Raw genomic sequence first — 14,005 nt, forward strand, 5'->3', positions numbered from 1 at the left:
TATTTTCTTTTTTTTTTTTTTTTGGTTTTTCGAGACACGGTTTCTCTGTGGTTTTGGAGCCTGTCCTGGAACTAGCTCCGGATGACGTATTTTCAAAGGCAGGTGAGTCACCTGTAGGACAAACACAAGCCCCTCAGCATGTGCTCACCCTCTCTCTGCCATTGCTCCCTTGCCTCTGCACACACAGTGTGGACATGTTCCCGCACCTAGGTCTCTAGGACCCTCTGGCTTGCATATGGCCCCCGCTTGACCCCATAAGTTCCTGCAATAAAAACTTTACTACACTCCTAGACAGGCAGTGGTGATGCATGCCTTTAATCCCAGACAGAGGAAGGTGGATCTCTGCATGTGAAGCCAGTCTGGTCTACAAAGTGAGTTCCAGAACAGCCAGGGCTACACAGAGAAACCCTGTCTTGAGAAAAAAAAATTCATTGTGGTTGTAATAAGCCTGTCATCCCACCTATTTGAGTAGCTAAGGCAGTAGGATTGGTTGAGGCCAGGAGTTCAGAGATCAGCTTCAGCAACATAGTGAGACCTTGTCCCTTATTAAAAAGAAAATCACCGCAATTGGCACAGTCTACATGAAAGTGACTTTCTTCCTAAGCAGCTACCCAGCCCACCTGGGCTTTCCACAGCGCTCTTCAGGCCTTCACCTTCGCCTAGCTCTCTCCATCCAGAGGGCATTGACCCCACCCCCTTTCAGTATACTGCCACACCTTGCCTGCTCTACCCTCTTGGCCAAGTCCCACAGCATGGAGAACTGTTTTTCTCCTGCCAGTAGGATGGCGCTGAGAACGTTTGGTGATAGTAGAGATTCCCTTTTTGGTGAAAGCCAAGGTGAGAACAAGCAGTTTCCTGTATCAGACTTGATGAGCAACAATGTAGCAAATTTTAAGGGCAACAATATAGACCTCTGCTCTAGAAACCTTCTGAGGTCAAGTGTAGGGTCAGGAGACCTGGGTGTGGGACCCTCTGCCCCTGCCAGGCAGGGACTGGAGTCCTCTGACTGCCTCCCCGCCTTTCCTAGCTTTCCTACTCAGTTTAGCCACCAGTCCTGGGCAGACCTAAGATATGAACTCCACCCTCCCATCTATCCCATTCTCTACTCCTAGATGCTAGAGTCAAGGAAGGCACGGCTCTGGGGGGTCTTAATGAAAAAAAAAAACCAGTGCATGTTAATCCCAATAAATCTAAACTAACTGGGCTGGGATGTGGCTCAGAAGGAAAGTACCTGCAGGGTATGCACATGCCCTGGGTTCCATCCCTAAAACACACACACACCTCAACCACTGTTGAGCCATTGCAAAGATAATAACGCGCCTGTTTCAATTGGAGGAATCTTTGCAAACATAAAGTAGACATTAAAGAAAGGGACACGTACCCCCTAAGGTCAGCTCTGGCAATCTATTTCTGGCCTTCAACAGCCCTCACATCTCTCATGCCACCCACGCTGAGGGCCAGTAAGACAAGACAGGCCTGGCAAGTGGCTCTGCAATCGGAATCATGATCACACTGCCACACGAGGCCCACATCCTCCGAGGAAGGAATCATTACATTGGTTCCAGACCTCAGGGTCTCTCTACCACATGCCTGGGGTCACAGAGTACACACGGATATGTGGGTCTACCTCACGTGCGGTTCCTAGACGGTCCTAGAGAGTAAGAGGTTAAACTGAGAGAGGACCTTACCAGAAAGCAGATGACATCTATGAGCAGGACAGTGGGAATGCCTCCGAAGGTGACCCCCTGAAGCACAGTGCTGTTTTTGGCTGAGCTGTAGCAGTAGGAGTCATTGCGATGGTCCCCAAGGCCCAGGCGCTCGCTGATGGACACCTCCTTGGATGGCCAGGGATCCAGGAATGGGGAGCTGGTCATCCTGCCTTCTCTCCCTAGGGAACAAGAAGTATAATATCAGGGTGGGAACTTTCCGTTTCCCCAGCCAGGGCTGCCACAGCCAAAGGGAAGTGTATGTCATTGGCCCTCCTCCCTCCGCCATGCAGGTGGAGTACCCGAGACCCTCAGTACAGAGTCAGGAAAGCCGAGCACTGCATCTCTGTGCCGGGTAGGGTTCACAGAGACTGGGAATGGCCCAGATGGTCAGACTACATGACCCACCTGGGTACACAATGAACAGATGCCCTGAGAAGGGGTAAATGAGGTAAAGGGATGGGGAGGTCAGAGGTAGCCACAGTAAATGAGGTAAAGGGATGGGGAGGTCAGAGGTAGCCACTGCTGTGGCTGAGGTGCTGAAGTTCCTCTAGCCTCAAGTGCTTCTGGGAAAATAACTCCTTCAAGAGTCCTCAGGGAGCCGGGCGGTGGTGGTGTACGCCTTTAATCCCAGCACTCAGGAGGCAGAGGCAGGCTGATCTCTGTGAGTTTGAGGCCAGCCTGGTCTACAAGAGCTAGTTCCAGGACAGGAACCAAAAGCTACGGAGAAACCCTGTCTCAAAAAATCCAAAAAAAAAAAAAAAAAGGAGTCCTCAGGGCATCCAGAAACAGGCAGGAGAAGGAGAGAGGGCCACAAAGGCTGGAAAGAGGAAACCTCAGACACCAATAGGTAAGAACGGGAACAGCCAAGAACACTGCTGGTTCTTCTGAGCCAAGGACAAGAGCCCTCTCCAACTATCTATCCTCAGAATGTCAGAGCTGGGATCTCCAAGACTGGTTGTACTTGGAACCCAAGTTTTGAAACTTTATGACTACTTGTCCCCCAAACCAAGAAGCTGGGTGCAGCAGGGTTGAGCCTCAAAACCTGACTCTTCACTTAGTGGTAGTGGTGCATGCCTTTAATCCCAGCACTTGAGAGGCAGAAGCAGGTAGATCTCTGTGTGTTTGAGGCCAACCTGGTCTACAGAGCAAGTACCAAGGCAGGTTCCAAAGCTACACAGAGAAACCCTGTCTCAAAAAACAAAAAACAAAACAACAACAAAAAAACTTGACTCTTCACTGTTCACATGGTGCCTCCCCAAGAGAGGCAAAAGCGGGAGGCACAGCCAGAGAGGAGAGGCCTAGGCCCTCTCCTAGGCGAGGCTCAGGGCAAAGCAGGTCCCTAGCTCCGCCCTCTTCTGTCCACAGCTCCCCCCCCAACAGAAGGCTCAGTGTTTCAAGCAGATACAGCTGCAGGCTATGGCACCCCTGAAACTCCTGGAAAATCTAATAGAACTCTCTAGAGTCTGTCCCCTGGCACTGGAGACTGGGGACTTCGGTGCCCACGTTCTGGCCTATTCTACACATAATTTATGAGTGGAGAATCATAAGAAAACACCTTCCTCCTTAGGCGCCCGCCTCCCCAAATCTGCTGAAGTTACGGTCCCTAGAGGACTTCCTCAAAGTCCACTTCTTCTACCTGCTACAGAGACCAAACCCAAGTATCAGGGACAAAAAACGGGGTGGGGATGTGGGGAACTGAAGCAGATGTCTGAACTACCTAAAGTACTAGTAAAGTATCCAATTCTGACTCCTGACACTGCTGTGCCGGGGAACACACACACACAAAACTCTCTTACACACACACAACACACACACATACACACACTCGCACGGTGCAATGAGGTTGATAGCAAATGAGGGGAGGGTATGGGGGTAGGGATTCAATTCCAATTCTGGCTCCTGGGACTGTTATGCTGGGGAACACACACACACACACACACACACACACACACACACACACACACTTGCAATGTGCCTGACAGGAAGTGAGGGAAGGATGGGAGGGAGACAGGCCTAAGAATGGATCACTTTCACGTCCTCTAAGGAACTTGCAGTGGCCGGAGGAAGAAGTTGTGTATGGTGCTATAGCCATTGGTTAGTGGCTGTGAACAGTCATAAATATCACCTCCACCTTGAAGCTGCTTTGTCTAATTTAAACCTCACCCAGGAAATAAGGAATGGTCTCGGAAGGCCTGCAACCCCAGCACTCAAGGAGGAAATAGGAGGATCGGGATTTTAAGACCAGCCTTGGCTACAACAGAAAGCTAAACCAAACAGACTTGGCTCCAGGCTCAGTGCTGACACCTCCTGAGGCTTCCGGTGCCCCTGGCACTAATAGAAATCTCCACATAAGGCTGTTTCAAAGAAGAAAAAAGTGACCAGGACATCAGTACTTCGAAACATCCCTGTCTGGCGATGCAAGGCCTTCCATTCATCATGCTTACCAGACACTGTAGAGAGGAAGGCTGTGGAGAGAAGTCCTCAGTTGAACAGCCTCCCACAGTTCCCTAGTTTCAGTGAGTCAGGCTCTGGCTTCCTCATTTCCTGCTAAGCCGTCCACTTTGACCTGCCCCTGCAACACCAACCCTCACAAACTGTCCTATAGCAACACAGGTGCCCCCAGTGTCACGTAAGTCACAGGGGTCACCCTCCTCCAGTTTAGGAATCAGAACAGCGGTCCTACAGCACCCTGCTCCTGCTCTCTGACCTGCCTGGATCTCTCTCATCCCACAGGCCATTTCCTGGCTTTGCTCAGTGGGTCTCCTCCTACCTGGCTCTTCACCTAAACTCCCAGACCTCCACCAGCTGCCGGTGCTCCTCTGTGTGCCCGTTCCTCTCTCTTCACACAGCCCCGCCAGCTTCCTGCTTCTTGTCCCATGGATCACAGCCCTGCTAAAATCAGGAGGGTTTCTCTTCCACAGAAGCACAGTGGCTGTGGGCTAGAGGTGGCATCCACCCCAAGCCAAAGCCTCATACAGATGCAGAAGGCTTCTGCAGCACCCCAAGGTCCCCTAAGGCTAGAACTGGGGAAAGGGAACTGGCCACAAAGCAAACAAGGAGGGCTTGGAAAGAGAAAGGGGAAAACATCCTCATAAACGCTCACAAAGGGACATTGTCCCAGGGAAGGGAGGTGCTGAGGTGGAGCTGGGGTGGGAGGAGGGGCTCTCCAAAATCACTGTTTCAGGGGCTTGGAGAAACAGAGACCTTGACCCCAGGAAGGTTCCTCTGGCTCCCCTTCCCCAACAGCCCAGTCACACTCCTATGTCATTTTTCTCTTGCCAAGCACATTTCCCAGGACAATTTACAAAGTTTGGTAAAAACTAAGAGAGGCGGGTGTGGTGGTACTCCCATTTAATCCCAGAGTTCAGGAGGCAGAAGCAGGTGGTTCTCTGCGAGCTCGAGGCCATCGAAAGAGCCAGGCAGTAAGACTCTGACTTAAGGAAAGTCAGACTGGAAAACCAGACAAAAGGAAAGCCCTGAGAGCTCAAGCTAGCAGGGAGGGTGGCCTGGGCAAGAGGTCAGACCCACCTCCTCAGGCAGACACCAAGCGCCACCTTACCCCAGCATCCCCCAAGGGCTAGAATCGGGGAAATCAAACACAGCAGAGCAAACATGGAAGACTTGGGAAATGAAAACCTTTAAGACCCCCAGTCTCAGACCCTCATCTCTTCCAGCCATGGGCAACTTGTTCCCACCCACCATCTGCGTGAAAAGCCAGAGGCTGCCGCAGACCATTCCCTAAGCTCTCAATGAGCCAGCCCTTTCTCGCCTTCGCAAAGGAACGTGCTCTGAGAGGGCAGGGGGGAGCGCACCCATCGAGGGGCAGCCAGACCAAGCTTACAAGGCTCTCGGGGTGAGGAAGAAGCCAAATTAGCCCCAAGGGCTAGGAACACGCGGCTCAGAGCAAAGCGTGCTCTGAATGTGAGGCAGACCTGTGCTCCAAAGACGTCGCTAAGAGAGAGGGGCAGGGGGCGGTCTTGAACCAAAAAAAAGTAACTAGTCACTGTGGCCTCAGTAGCCTTGCCTAGGTGCACACCCTTAGCAATAGTCAGCATCCCACATTCAATGAGTATACACATACACGAATGCTCAGTATTCCACCATCTCATCTCCACCCAAAAAACAAACAAACAAAAAAACCTCCACGGGGCTGGCTCTGCGATCCAACTAGAGCTTCAGGACAGAAAATGTGTTCCCTTTTGCAAAAGTCCCTACAACTGTTGGTCCCTGCCTGGGACTAAAACTCCACCCTACCCGAGATCTCAAGTAGCCAGGCTGATCAGGTCCCAGGATAAGTTTTCGGATGTGGTTTCTTTACCGTCGCAGCTCCCCCCCCCCTCGCGCCTCCCCCGGCCTTCCCCAAGTCCCCAGGTTTCCTCCACCCGATGCTACCAAGGCAGAAGCGGTCACCAGGATGGTACAAAGCCCGCTTTAGCCGGATCTAGCCTTGTAAGGAATTAGAGAGGGTTCCGAGGCTGCTCGCCTAGTTAGATGGGGAGATCAGACCCGGCAAACAAGCTCCAAAGCCCGCGGAGGAACAGGGAGGAAAGTCAGCCACGCAGTCAAGGGCTGTCAGGAAGTCCCAGCGGCGCAGGGTTTGATTGGCACTCTCTAGCCACCTACCCGGCTACTGCTACCCCGACAGCTGCCAGGGCAGGCGACCCGAGGCGTTGTGCCCCGTGTAGACCCCCGCCGGCACATCCTGGAAGAGGCGGGGCGCGACCTGCCCCCCGCCCCCCTTCCCCCCCGCTCGGGTCCCCTTCCCACTTTACCTGAGGTGGCGGCGCGCGCGCGCCGGGGAGGAGGGGGTTAGGAGTGGTCTGGCCGCACCTGGAGGGGCGGGGCAGCGTCCCCACCACTTAAAAGTTGCAAAGTGAAACTCCGGCGCCTCTTGCACATGCGCAGAACTGCGTCCACGCCTTCCTTAATTTGGACTGTTCTCCAGCGCCGGCGCCAGCTGGACCGCGAAGACTGTGCGCCGGACAGTGAGCCTGTATGTGGTTCTCTAACCCTGGTCCACGCGTGGCCGTCCTCACAGAAGTCTACGGTCGGGATCAGACCATCTAAAGCGCACAAGGCAGGGAGAGGACGTCTCGGGGCTGTCTTTCCTTTGCCCCAGCACATCCCCATTGAGAGGACACTGGGCCAAGTCTAGGATGGTCGGCGCTGGAAAGCATCTGCAAACGTTCGTGATCGGCTCTATATGGGGTTGAATGTCCCCAGGAACTTCATAAGCTGGCCCAGTTGGGACGCAGTGCGGGGGAGCACCGGGGCACAGTAGACCTACCCTGCACCAGTCATCTGTAGCCACAGAGAGGACCGCCGCGGTAAGGAGCCAGGACCTTGAAAGTTCCAAAGCTACGTCCTGCCCTAAATAAATAAAATACAGCATTTCTAGAGTTCCTGGGACCACATGTTACTGTTCCGGCCAGGGCCACCAACGTTGCCAACTGCAGCCAAACACGCTGTGTGTTCTGGATGGGACTTGGAGGTTTTCAGGGAACCAGCGGCCTCTGCACCTGCCTTGCCCCCCTCACCCAGGGCAGAATCGTCGCTGGATGTGCTGGGGAATGAAATGAGGACTGTGGCCTGGCCACTGCTGCAAACTACCCACTTGCAGGCCTGTTTCCACAAGGAAAAGAATGGAACCAAAGTTTGCTTTAGGGTCCTTGCCAGCACTAACCAACTTCATGCCGGAACTGCTCCTCGTTCCCCAAGGCACAGCTTTGCCCCTTCTCTGACCTCGCTTCCATGCCTGGGCTTTCATCTTCTACTGTAAAGACAAAAATATCCTGGCAGCTTTCCTGTCCCTGATTCTAGCTGGTGGCTATCTGAAACAGGGTGTCTTTCCTCTCTCCGTTCTCCTCTGTCTGACTTCCATCCTCTCTCCCTTAAGCGCCTAGCTAACAGTTATTTCTCAGAACTTTCCTCTGTCCTTATCTTCCCTTAGCTCTACTTGGCCACTCCCCTGCTCTGCTACTGCCTTTGTTAAAGACCCCACAGCTATCTGGCTTCCCTAGATCCCTGGTTATCATGGTCCCCCGGTCATTCCTCTGGCTCCTCAGATTGGTTCTGTCCATTCTCCCTGCTCCCACTCCACACATCTTTAGTCCTCACTTCCTGCCTTTGTTGATGATGCTGACACCTGCCTGACCTGGGTCCTGGGGTCTAGCCCCAGTCCTATTAGGATGGTGGCACCACTACCAAAGAAAAGAACACGTTAGGACCCTTGATAACGGCAGAAAGGCTTTCTATGGCTGCTCTTCAGTAGGTGACAGCTGTCTCAAAGTCCAGAGAAGGCAGTGGTGTGATGGTCAGGGTGCCAGTTGACAAAACAGAACGAAAGCGATGAACAAGGGGCTGGAGATGTAGCTCAAGCTGTCAGAGTGCTTGGGTAGTGTGGACGAAGCCCTGTGTTTGATCCCTAGAACCACAGAAGTCAAACATGGTGTACAAGTCTGTAATCACAACACTCAAGGACCAGGCCAGTGATGGCTCAGGGGGTGAAAGTGCTTGGCGTGAAAGCCTGACCCCCCCCCCAAGCCACTGTTTTTCTGTTTTTGTTTTTGTTTTTTTTTTAATTTTTGAGACAGGGTTTTTCCGTAGCTTTTTGGTTCCTGTCCTGGAACTAGCTCTTGTAGACCAGGCTGGCCTCGAACTCCCAGAGATCCGCCTGCCTCTACCTCCCGAGTGCTGGGATTAAAGGCATGCGCCACCACCACCCGGCTCAAAAACCACTGTTGTTATTTTTAATTTTATTTTATTTATTTTTTTTTTGGGGGGGGTTCGAGACAGGGTTTCTCTGTGGCTTTGAAGCCTGTCCTGGAACTAGCTCTGTAGTCCAGGCTGGCCTCGAACTCACAGAGATCCGCCTGCCTCTGCCTCCCAAGTGCTGGGATTAAAGGCGTGTGCCACAATCGCCAGGCTCAAAAACAACTGTTGAAGGAAGTTTGCCCTCTGACTTCTACAGCACATGCTAGCTGGCTCTCTCTCTCTCCACACACACACACACACAAACACACACACAATTTAATTTTAAAAATATTTAAGGTCATCTTTAACTACATATGGAGTTGGAGGCCATCCTAAGCTACATGACACTTTGTCTCAAAGAAAGAATAATGCTAAAAAATAAAAGCAAGCAGCTCCAACGTGAGACCCTGTCTAAAAAACAAACCCAACATGTGAGTTGGACTAGCCAGGATGTGCTAGTCAGTGTGTAAAGCAATTATGGAATCTCTGGTTCCTTAAACCAGAGCCATGGACCGTAGGGATTGCACCTATTTAATGGATCAAGATGAGAAGGTTGAGGGCACAGCTGGAGGGTGTGGAAGTCCTAGCTGACAGCTGTGTAGACTGGCAGAGAGACTTCAGAAGTCCCTTCCCTGGGCTGAGATTCTGCATTAGTTATTTCTTCAAAGTCTCTGTAAACATGGTATCCTACCATGCTACAGATGATGCTGTAAAAGGCTCCCTGCATCAGTCTAAAAGGACAAAAGGAGTGAGCCCTGTTCTTCTAGAGTTATGAAGGATTTTTTTTTTTTTGAGACAGGGTTTCTCTGTGTAGTCCTGGAACTGGCTCTGTAGAACAGGCTGACCTCAGACTCAGAGATTCACCTGCTCTGTTCCTGTCTCAAAAACAACAAAACAAACAAGAAAAGTTACAGAACAAGACGTATTTTATTCACATCTAGCGAAGTCCGAAGTCCGTATTACCTAGGTTGAGCATGTTTGATACACTTGTGTCTTAGGGACAAAGTTACAAAGTCACTGGGGCTCAGTGACAGGTTAAGGGAACAATGGCAATTAGGAATTCTTTCTTAGCTTACAGTAACTATACATGTTAAGTGCTTTAACATACAGTGCAGTGACTAGAACAGAGATGGCTAGGTAGGGCCCCCTAGTGGCCAGTGAGTCACATTCCTCATAACAAAGGTAAAATTTAGGGGGAAGAGCCTGGACTCCAATACAGAGAGTTCACCAAAGAACACAGACAGGGCATTAGCCCATCAGGGATTCAGAATCCCCGTCTCTCAGTACAATAGAACACTTCGGATATACATGAAAGTCACATCGTTGGGGAGGCCACTTCCTTTGCCTATGGCTCCAGCCTCCTGGGTATGAGAGCCCCATCAGAGGCACAACTACACTTCTGCACCCTCATGTTGGGCAGGCTGACCACCTGAGTCCTGGTCCTGTCTCCCTCCTTCATGCTGACAATCATGGGCAGAGAAGTCATCTCTGAGGCAACACACTGCCGTGGCCCCAGGAACGGCCACTTGATGGTCAGGGACTCAGGCAGCTGCAGGCAGCTGCCCACACACTCATAAATCAGGAACCCTGGGGGTTCAAGGATCCAGTTCTCTGCCCACTTCATCCCCTGCAGGTCAAGGTACATCTCTTGGCGACAGCATCGAGTGCCTTCAGTCACAGGCGCCTCGGGATCACAATTGCCTTGAGCCCTGTGGGAATGAGACATCAGAAGTCAGTTGAGAAGGCGAGAATCCGGGCATCTGGGAGGGAGACTTAAGATCCAGCTCTCCACTGGGCTGGACGGTAATGGCACAGGCCTTTGATCCCAGCATTCGAGAGGCAGAGGCAAGCAGATCTCTGCGAGTTCAAGACCAGCCTGGTGTCTACAGAGCTAGTTCTAGGACAGCCAGAGCTACACAGAGAAACCCTGTCTCAGAAAAGAAGGAGGAGAAGGAGGAGGAAGAGGAGGAGGAGGAGAAGGAGGAGGAGAAGGAGGAGGAGAAGGAGGAGGAGGAGGGCTGGGTATATTGGGTATATAGCTCACTGGGAGAACACTGGCCTGTTGTGAAGCCCTGGGTTCTGGCCCAAATGCTACGGCAAAGGAAACGACTGAATTGGATATTTATGTGGGAGTGGATAACTAATAACTAAAAATATTTACTGGGGCTTCCTAACAGTCAGAGGGACTTTTCTAAATAGTCTCACACTCTGAAACTTGGTCATTTCACAGTTAAGTCAAATTACACATTTGTCTCTCGATTTCACTTATCAAGCTAACCCACAGCGTCTTACCCGTAGTCCTTGAGATCCAGCGTGTGCAGCTCCAGCTGGGGCTCACCCCGCCCCTCGCTGCCCGGTGCCCCTTGAGCAGCAAAACGGACCAACTTGTGTGCACTCCACGTCCCCGGACCCAGATGCTCCCTCTGCACCGACACCTGCAGCAGCAGTGGCTGCCTTGGCCGACTCAGCTGCTGCCAGAAGTTCACTGCCTCCGTCACGTCGAAGGCCTTCCAGCCGCTCTCGTGGATGGACACGAGCCTGCGACACAGCTGTGCGTCAGGCGAGGGGACAGGAAGACTGTCTCTAGTCTACTAGGAGAGGAGTCTCCAGTCCCGTTCTGTCCCCATCCCATCCTCTGCTGCTCCCCTCCCCCAGAGAGCCAGAGAGAGAGAGAGAGAGAGAGAGAGAGAGAGAGAGAGAGAGAGAGAGAGAACCTCCTATACCTGGAATCGATGAGAGCTGTACGGTTAGAGCCGTCTTCACGGAAGCGTAGCCACTCAATGGTGACCCGAGCCCGGGCACTGTGTGGGGACAGCCTCTTTTGCCTCCGGAGAGCAGTTGTGGGGACCGGCTCCTGGAACAGCCGCAGCACGGCCTGCACCAGCTCACTGTTAGGAGGCAGCCGCTGCTCCATGCCAAACACTAGCAAGTGTGTGGAGGTCTCGGACACCAGGAACCTGCCTGCCACCTCTGTGGACCATGGACAAAGTCAGCCGGACCTCTACTGGCACCAAGACCCAAGGCCAAGGTTCCTTACTAATCCACAGGAAGAACTGGGAGCAGGAAGCCCATGAGCACGGGGGGAAAAGTACCTCTCCCTACCTAAGAATTATAAATTTTGCAATGAGACTCTGAATACTAAAACAATCAGTGGGGCTGTGTCTTTTTTATTATCAGCTGCCACCCCTGGTGGTGGCTTTGAACCCCTGTGTAATGAAGGAGCTGGTGGGGTTCAAGAGCGCAGCAACACAGTATTCTTCAGCGAAGGTTGCAGAAGATAGTTGGAGAGTACAGAGTCAATGACTCCTCCACGAAAGAGGAACGGGAGCCTGTGGACATCTTTATCAGGACTGCAGGAGCCTGGGGCAAATGTTAAGGGCTGTCGCATCCTGAATGGCACCAGTCACTGTGAACACAGGAGGCTCTAGGATAGCAGGATGGTCACCTGAGCGGCCAGCCACACCTATCCTCAGCAGTCACCGCTATCACCTGTTCAGACCAGCATCCTTATGTCTCCAGCCCAAGGTACCATAGGAGAGTAAATCTGAGGATGTGGCTGTGCCCTAGAGCTGATTTCAGCTGGAAGAGGCGGTGCTACCATGCAAGCCCTTGCTGTCTTGACAATGAGATACTTATACTCTCACTCTTCCGAACTTTCTGCTACCCGGGGCTGCCCCTACCCAGCCACTGTTCTCTGTTCATGGCAAAACAGTCCACCACTATTCCAGATGGTGACCCCAGGAAGTTCTATGTGGCCTTGACCTTTCCTGGGGCTCTGTTTCCTCCATTCTCCTCTTCTCTGCTCCCGAATTTAACAGCAAGTTTAGCCCCCCTTTTCCTATCCCCAAGGGTCCTTCATTGCACAACCAGGTCCCCAGCGCTCTCCCGGACCTGCTCCTTCTAATAAATCCCTCAGAGTGTGACCCCATGGCTTCTACTCTGAGTCCCACAAACCCATGGCCCATTGACACCACAGGTGGAAGACCTGTGAACCTGCCTTGCATAGAGACTAAGGACAACGTGGGAGGGCTTACCTCGAAAGTTCTGACTGAACCTCTTCCCTCGGGAGCGGCTGGCATGGCTGTGCTGTAGCAGGGCCACGTACTGAGCCCTCACATGGGACGGGATGGCGAGCCCCTCCACATCAGCCTTGTCCAAGACCGGTGGCTGACTAAGCTGCAGCTGTTGCAGCAGGCTAGCCAGAACCTGCTCTCCAGTCAGAGCTGCCCCAGGGCCAACCAGGGACAATACCCAGAGTGCCCAGCAGAGCCACAGGGACCGCATGGTGATGCCCAGGGAAGGAGCTGTGGATGCGTGTGTCCTGAAAGAGTCTTGAGTCTACAGAGGGCTGGTGCAGACCAGCTTTATAGTTGGCCCTGGGATGGGGGGTGGGGAAGAAGGAGGAGAGAGGTCACACCCCTGGGACCTCCTGGGAGCTCAGCATGAAACAAGCCCCTGAGCCCTGAGGAGGGGCTGTCTAGAAAAGACACAAAGGCCTGTCTGGACTGAGAACATCTGGTCACCACTGTCTGTTAGTCATATGTCTCAACACTGACTTAAGGGTGCCTAACCAGTTAAGACAGTCAGGGTGGGGGCATGAACAGTTCAGTGGTAGAGTACCTGCCTGGCACACATGAAGCCCCAAATCCAGCCCCAGCGCTGCTCGGGAGGCAGGTCCTGGAGCTCACTCTCTGCTGGGTGCCTGTTCCCAGTGTCTGGAATGTGTGCTTATAGTCTTGTTCATTGCTGCTTCCAAACCCTGGAAAGAACCAAATACCAATCAACACCTGGGCTCTCCAATCGACTTGCTTCACCGTACGCCTGGCCAGGTGTTCAAAAGACTTCTGGGACTGATAGGAGCCAGCATGTCCTACTTTGGGTAGACCTTCCTTGGCTACAAAGCCTGGGACTGGCCAACAAGAAGCTCCATCCTTTCCTTTCCTTGCTGTATAGAAATTAGAGTTGAAAGTCCACCCTCTCCCAATTTTTGAGCCAAGAGAATAATGACTCAGAAAAGGGGCAATATAAAGATCAATGCCCACAGCTGAGCGGTGGTGGCACACACTGTTAATCCCAGCATTCTGGGGGCAGAGGCAGGCCACCCTGGTCTACAGAGTGAGTTCCAGGACAGCCAAAGCTACTCAGAGAAATTCTGTCTTGAAAGACCAAAAAAAGCGGGGGAGGGGGGCACATAGTCAGTGCTTTCAATATCTCCAGTTATTTTCTGCCAACTTCTGCTCAGGCACCTAAAGAGAGCCAGATGGACTCAATGCAATGTGCATGGCTGCAGGCGGGAGTGGGGGGAGTGGGGAGGGGTTGGTGGTGGTGGTGGCTATACTCCAGAGTCTACTAAGCCCTCCCCAGGACAGAGGCCGAACACCTGAGTGTGGATTTGTGAATTGGTTGAAGAATTGTACTGGAGAAATAAAATTGAGCAATCCACCACAAGTAGGACTGCTGGGAAAACAAAACAAAACCAGGACTGAATTTGGGACAGATTACACTAATATATTATTCATTGTTTACCTGTGATTTGCATTACA

The 14,005-nt window shown here is 52.3% G+C and overlaps 2 protein-coding genes across 6 annotated transcripts in view; both read right to left on the reverse strand.

Annotated features, from left to right (window-relative positions):
* Tmem63a (transmembrane protein 63A) overlaps positions 1–6,583 on the reverse strand; it is a 37,140-nt gene extending 30,557 nt beyond the window's left edge. Inside the window, exons 1-3 of one of the 4 annotated variants that reach the window (XM_026779903.1) lie at positions 4,480–4,699; positions 4,154–4,281; positions 1,689–1,888 (exon numbers count right to left, since the gene is read on the reverse strand). In XM_026779903.1, the coding sequence (XP_026635704.1) occupies positions 1,689–1,874 (186 nt within the window). In that variant the 5' untranslated portion in view covers positions 1,875–1,888; positions 4,154–4,281; positions 4,480–4,699. Of the gene's footprint in view, positions 1–1,688; positions 1,889–2,114; positions 2,125–4,153; positions 4,282–4,479; positions 4,700–6,481 lie in introns of those variants that run through there. The other 3 variants (XM_026779904.1, XM_005348953.3, XM_026779905.1) reach the window with 3 other exon arrangements.
* Positions 6,584–9,807: 3,224 nt separating this feature from the next.
* On the reverse strand, positions 9,808–12,746 carry Lefty1 (left-right determination factor 1). 2 transcript variants are annotated; one of them, XM_005348955.1, is made up of 5 exons: positions 12,497–12,746; positions 11,390–11,432; positions 11,186–11,287; positions 10,755–11,000; positions 9,808–10,171 (listed from the first exon to the last, which is right to left on the reverse strand). In XM_005348955.1, exons 1-5 carry the CDS (start codon positions 12,744–12,746, stop codon positions 9,808–9,810), a joined length of 1,005 nt encoding a protein of 334 aa, XP_005349012.1. The 2 variants fall into 2 exon arrangements, with proteins under 2 accessions (XP_005349012.1, XP_005349011.1); XM_005348954.2 differs by having other exon boundaries at positions 11,186–11,432.
* Positions 12,747–14,005: the final 1,259 nt, after the last annotated feature.

The sequence above is a fragment of the Microtus ochrogaster genome, chromosome 6, assembly GCF_000317375.1.
Source record: "Microtus ochrogaster isolate Prairie Vole_2 chromosome 6, MicOch1.0, whole genome shotgun sequence".
In the NCBI taxonomy this organism is placed as follows: Eukaryota; Metazoa; Chordata; class Mammalia; order Rodentia; family Cricetidae; genus Microtus; species Microtus ochrogaster.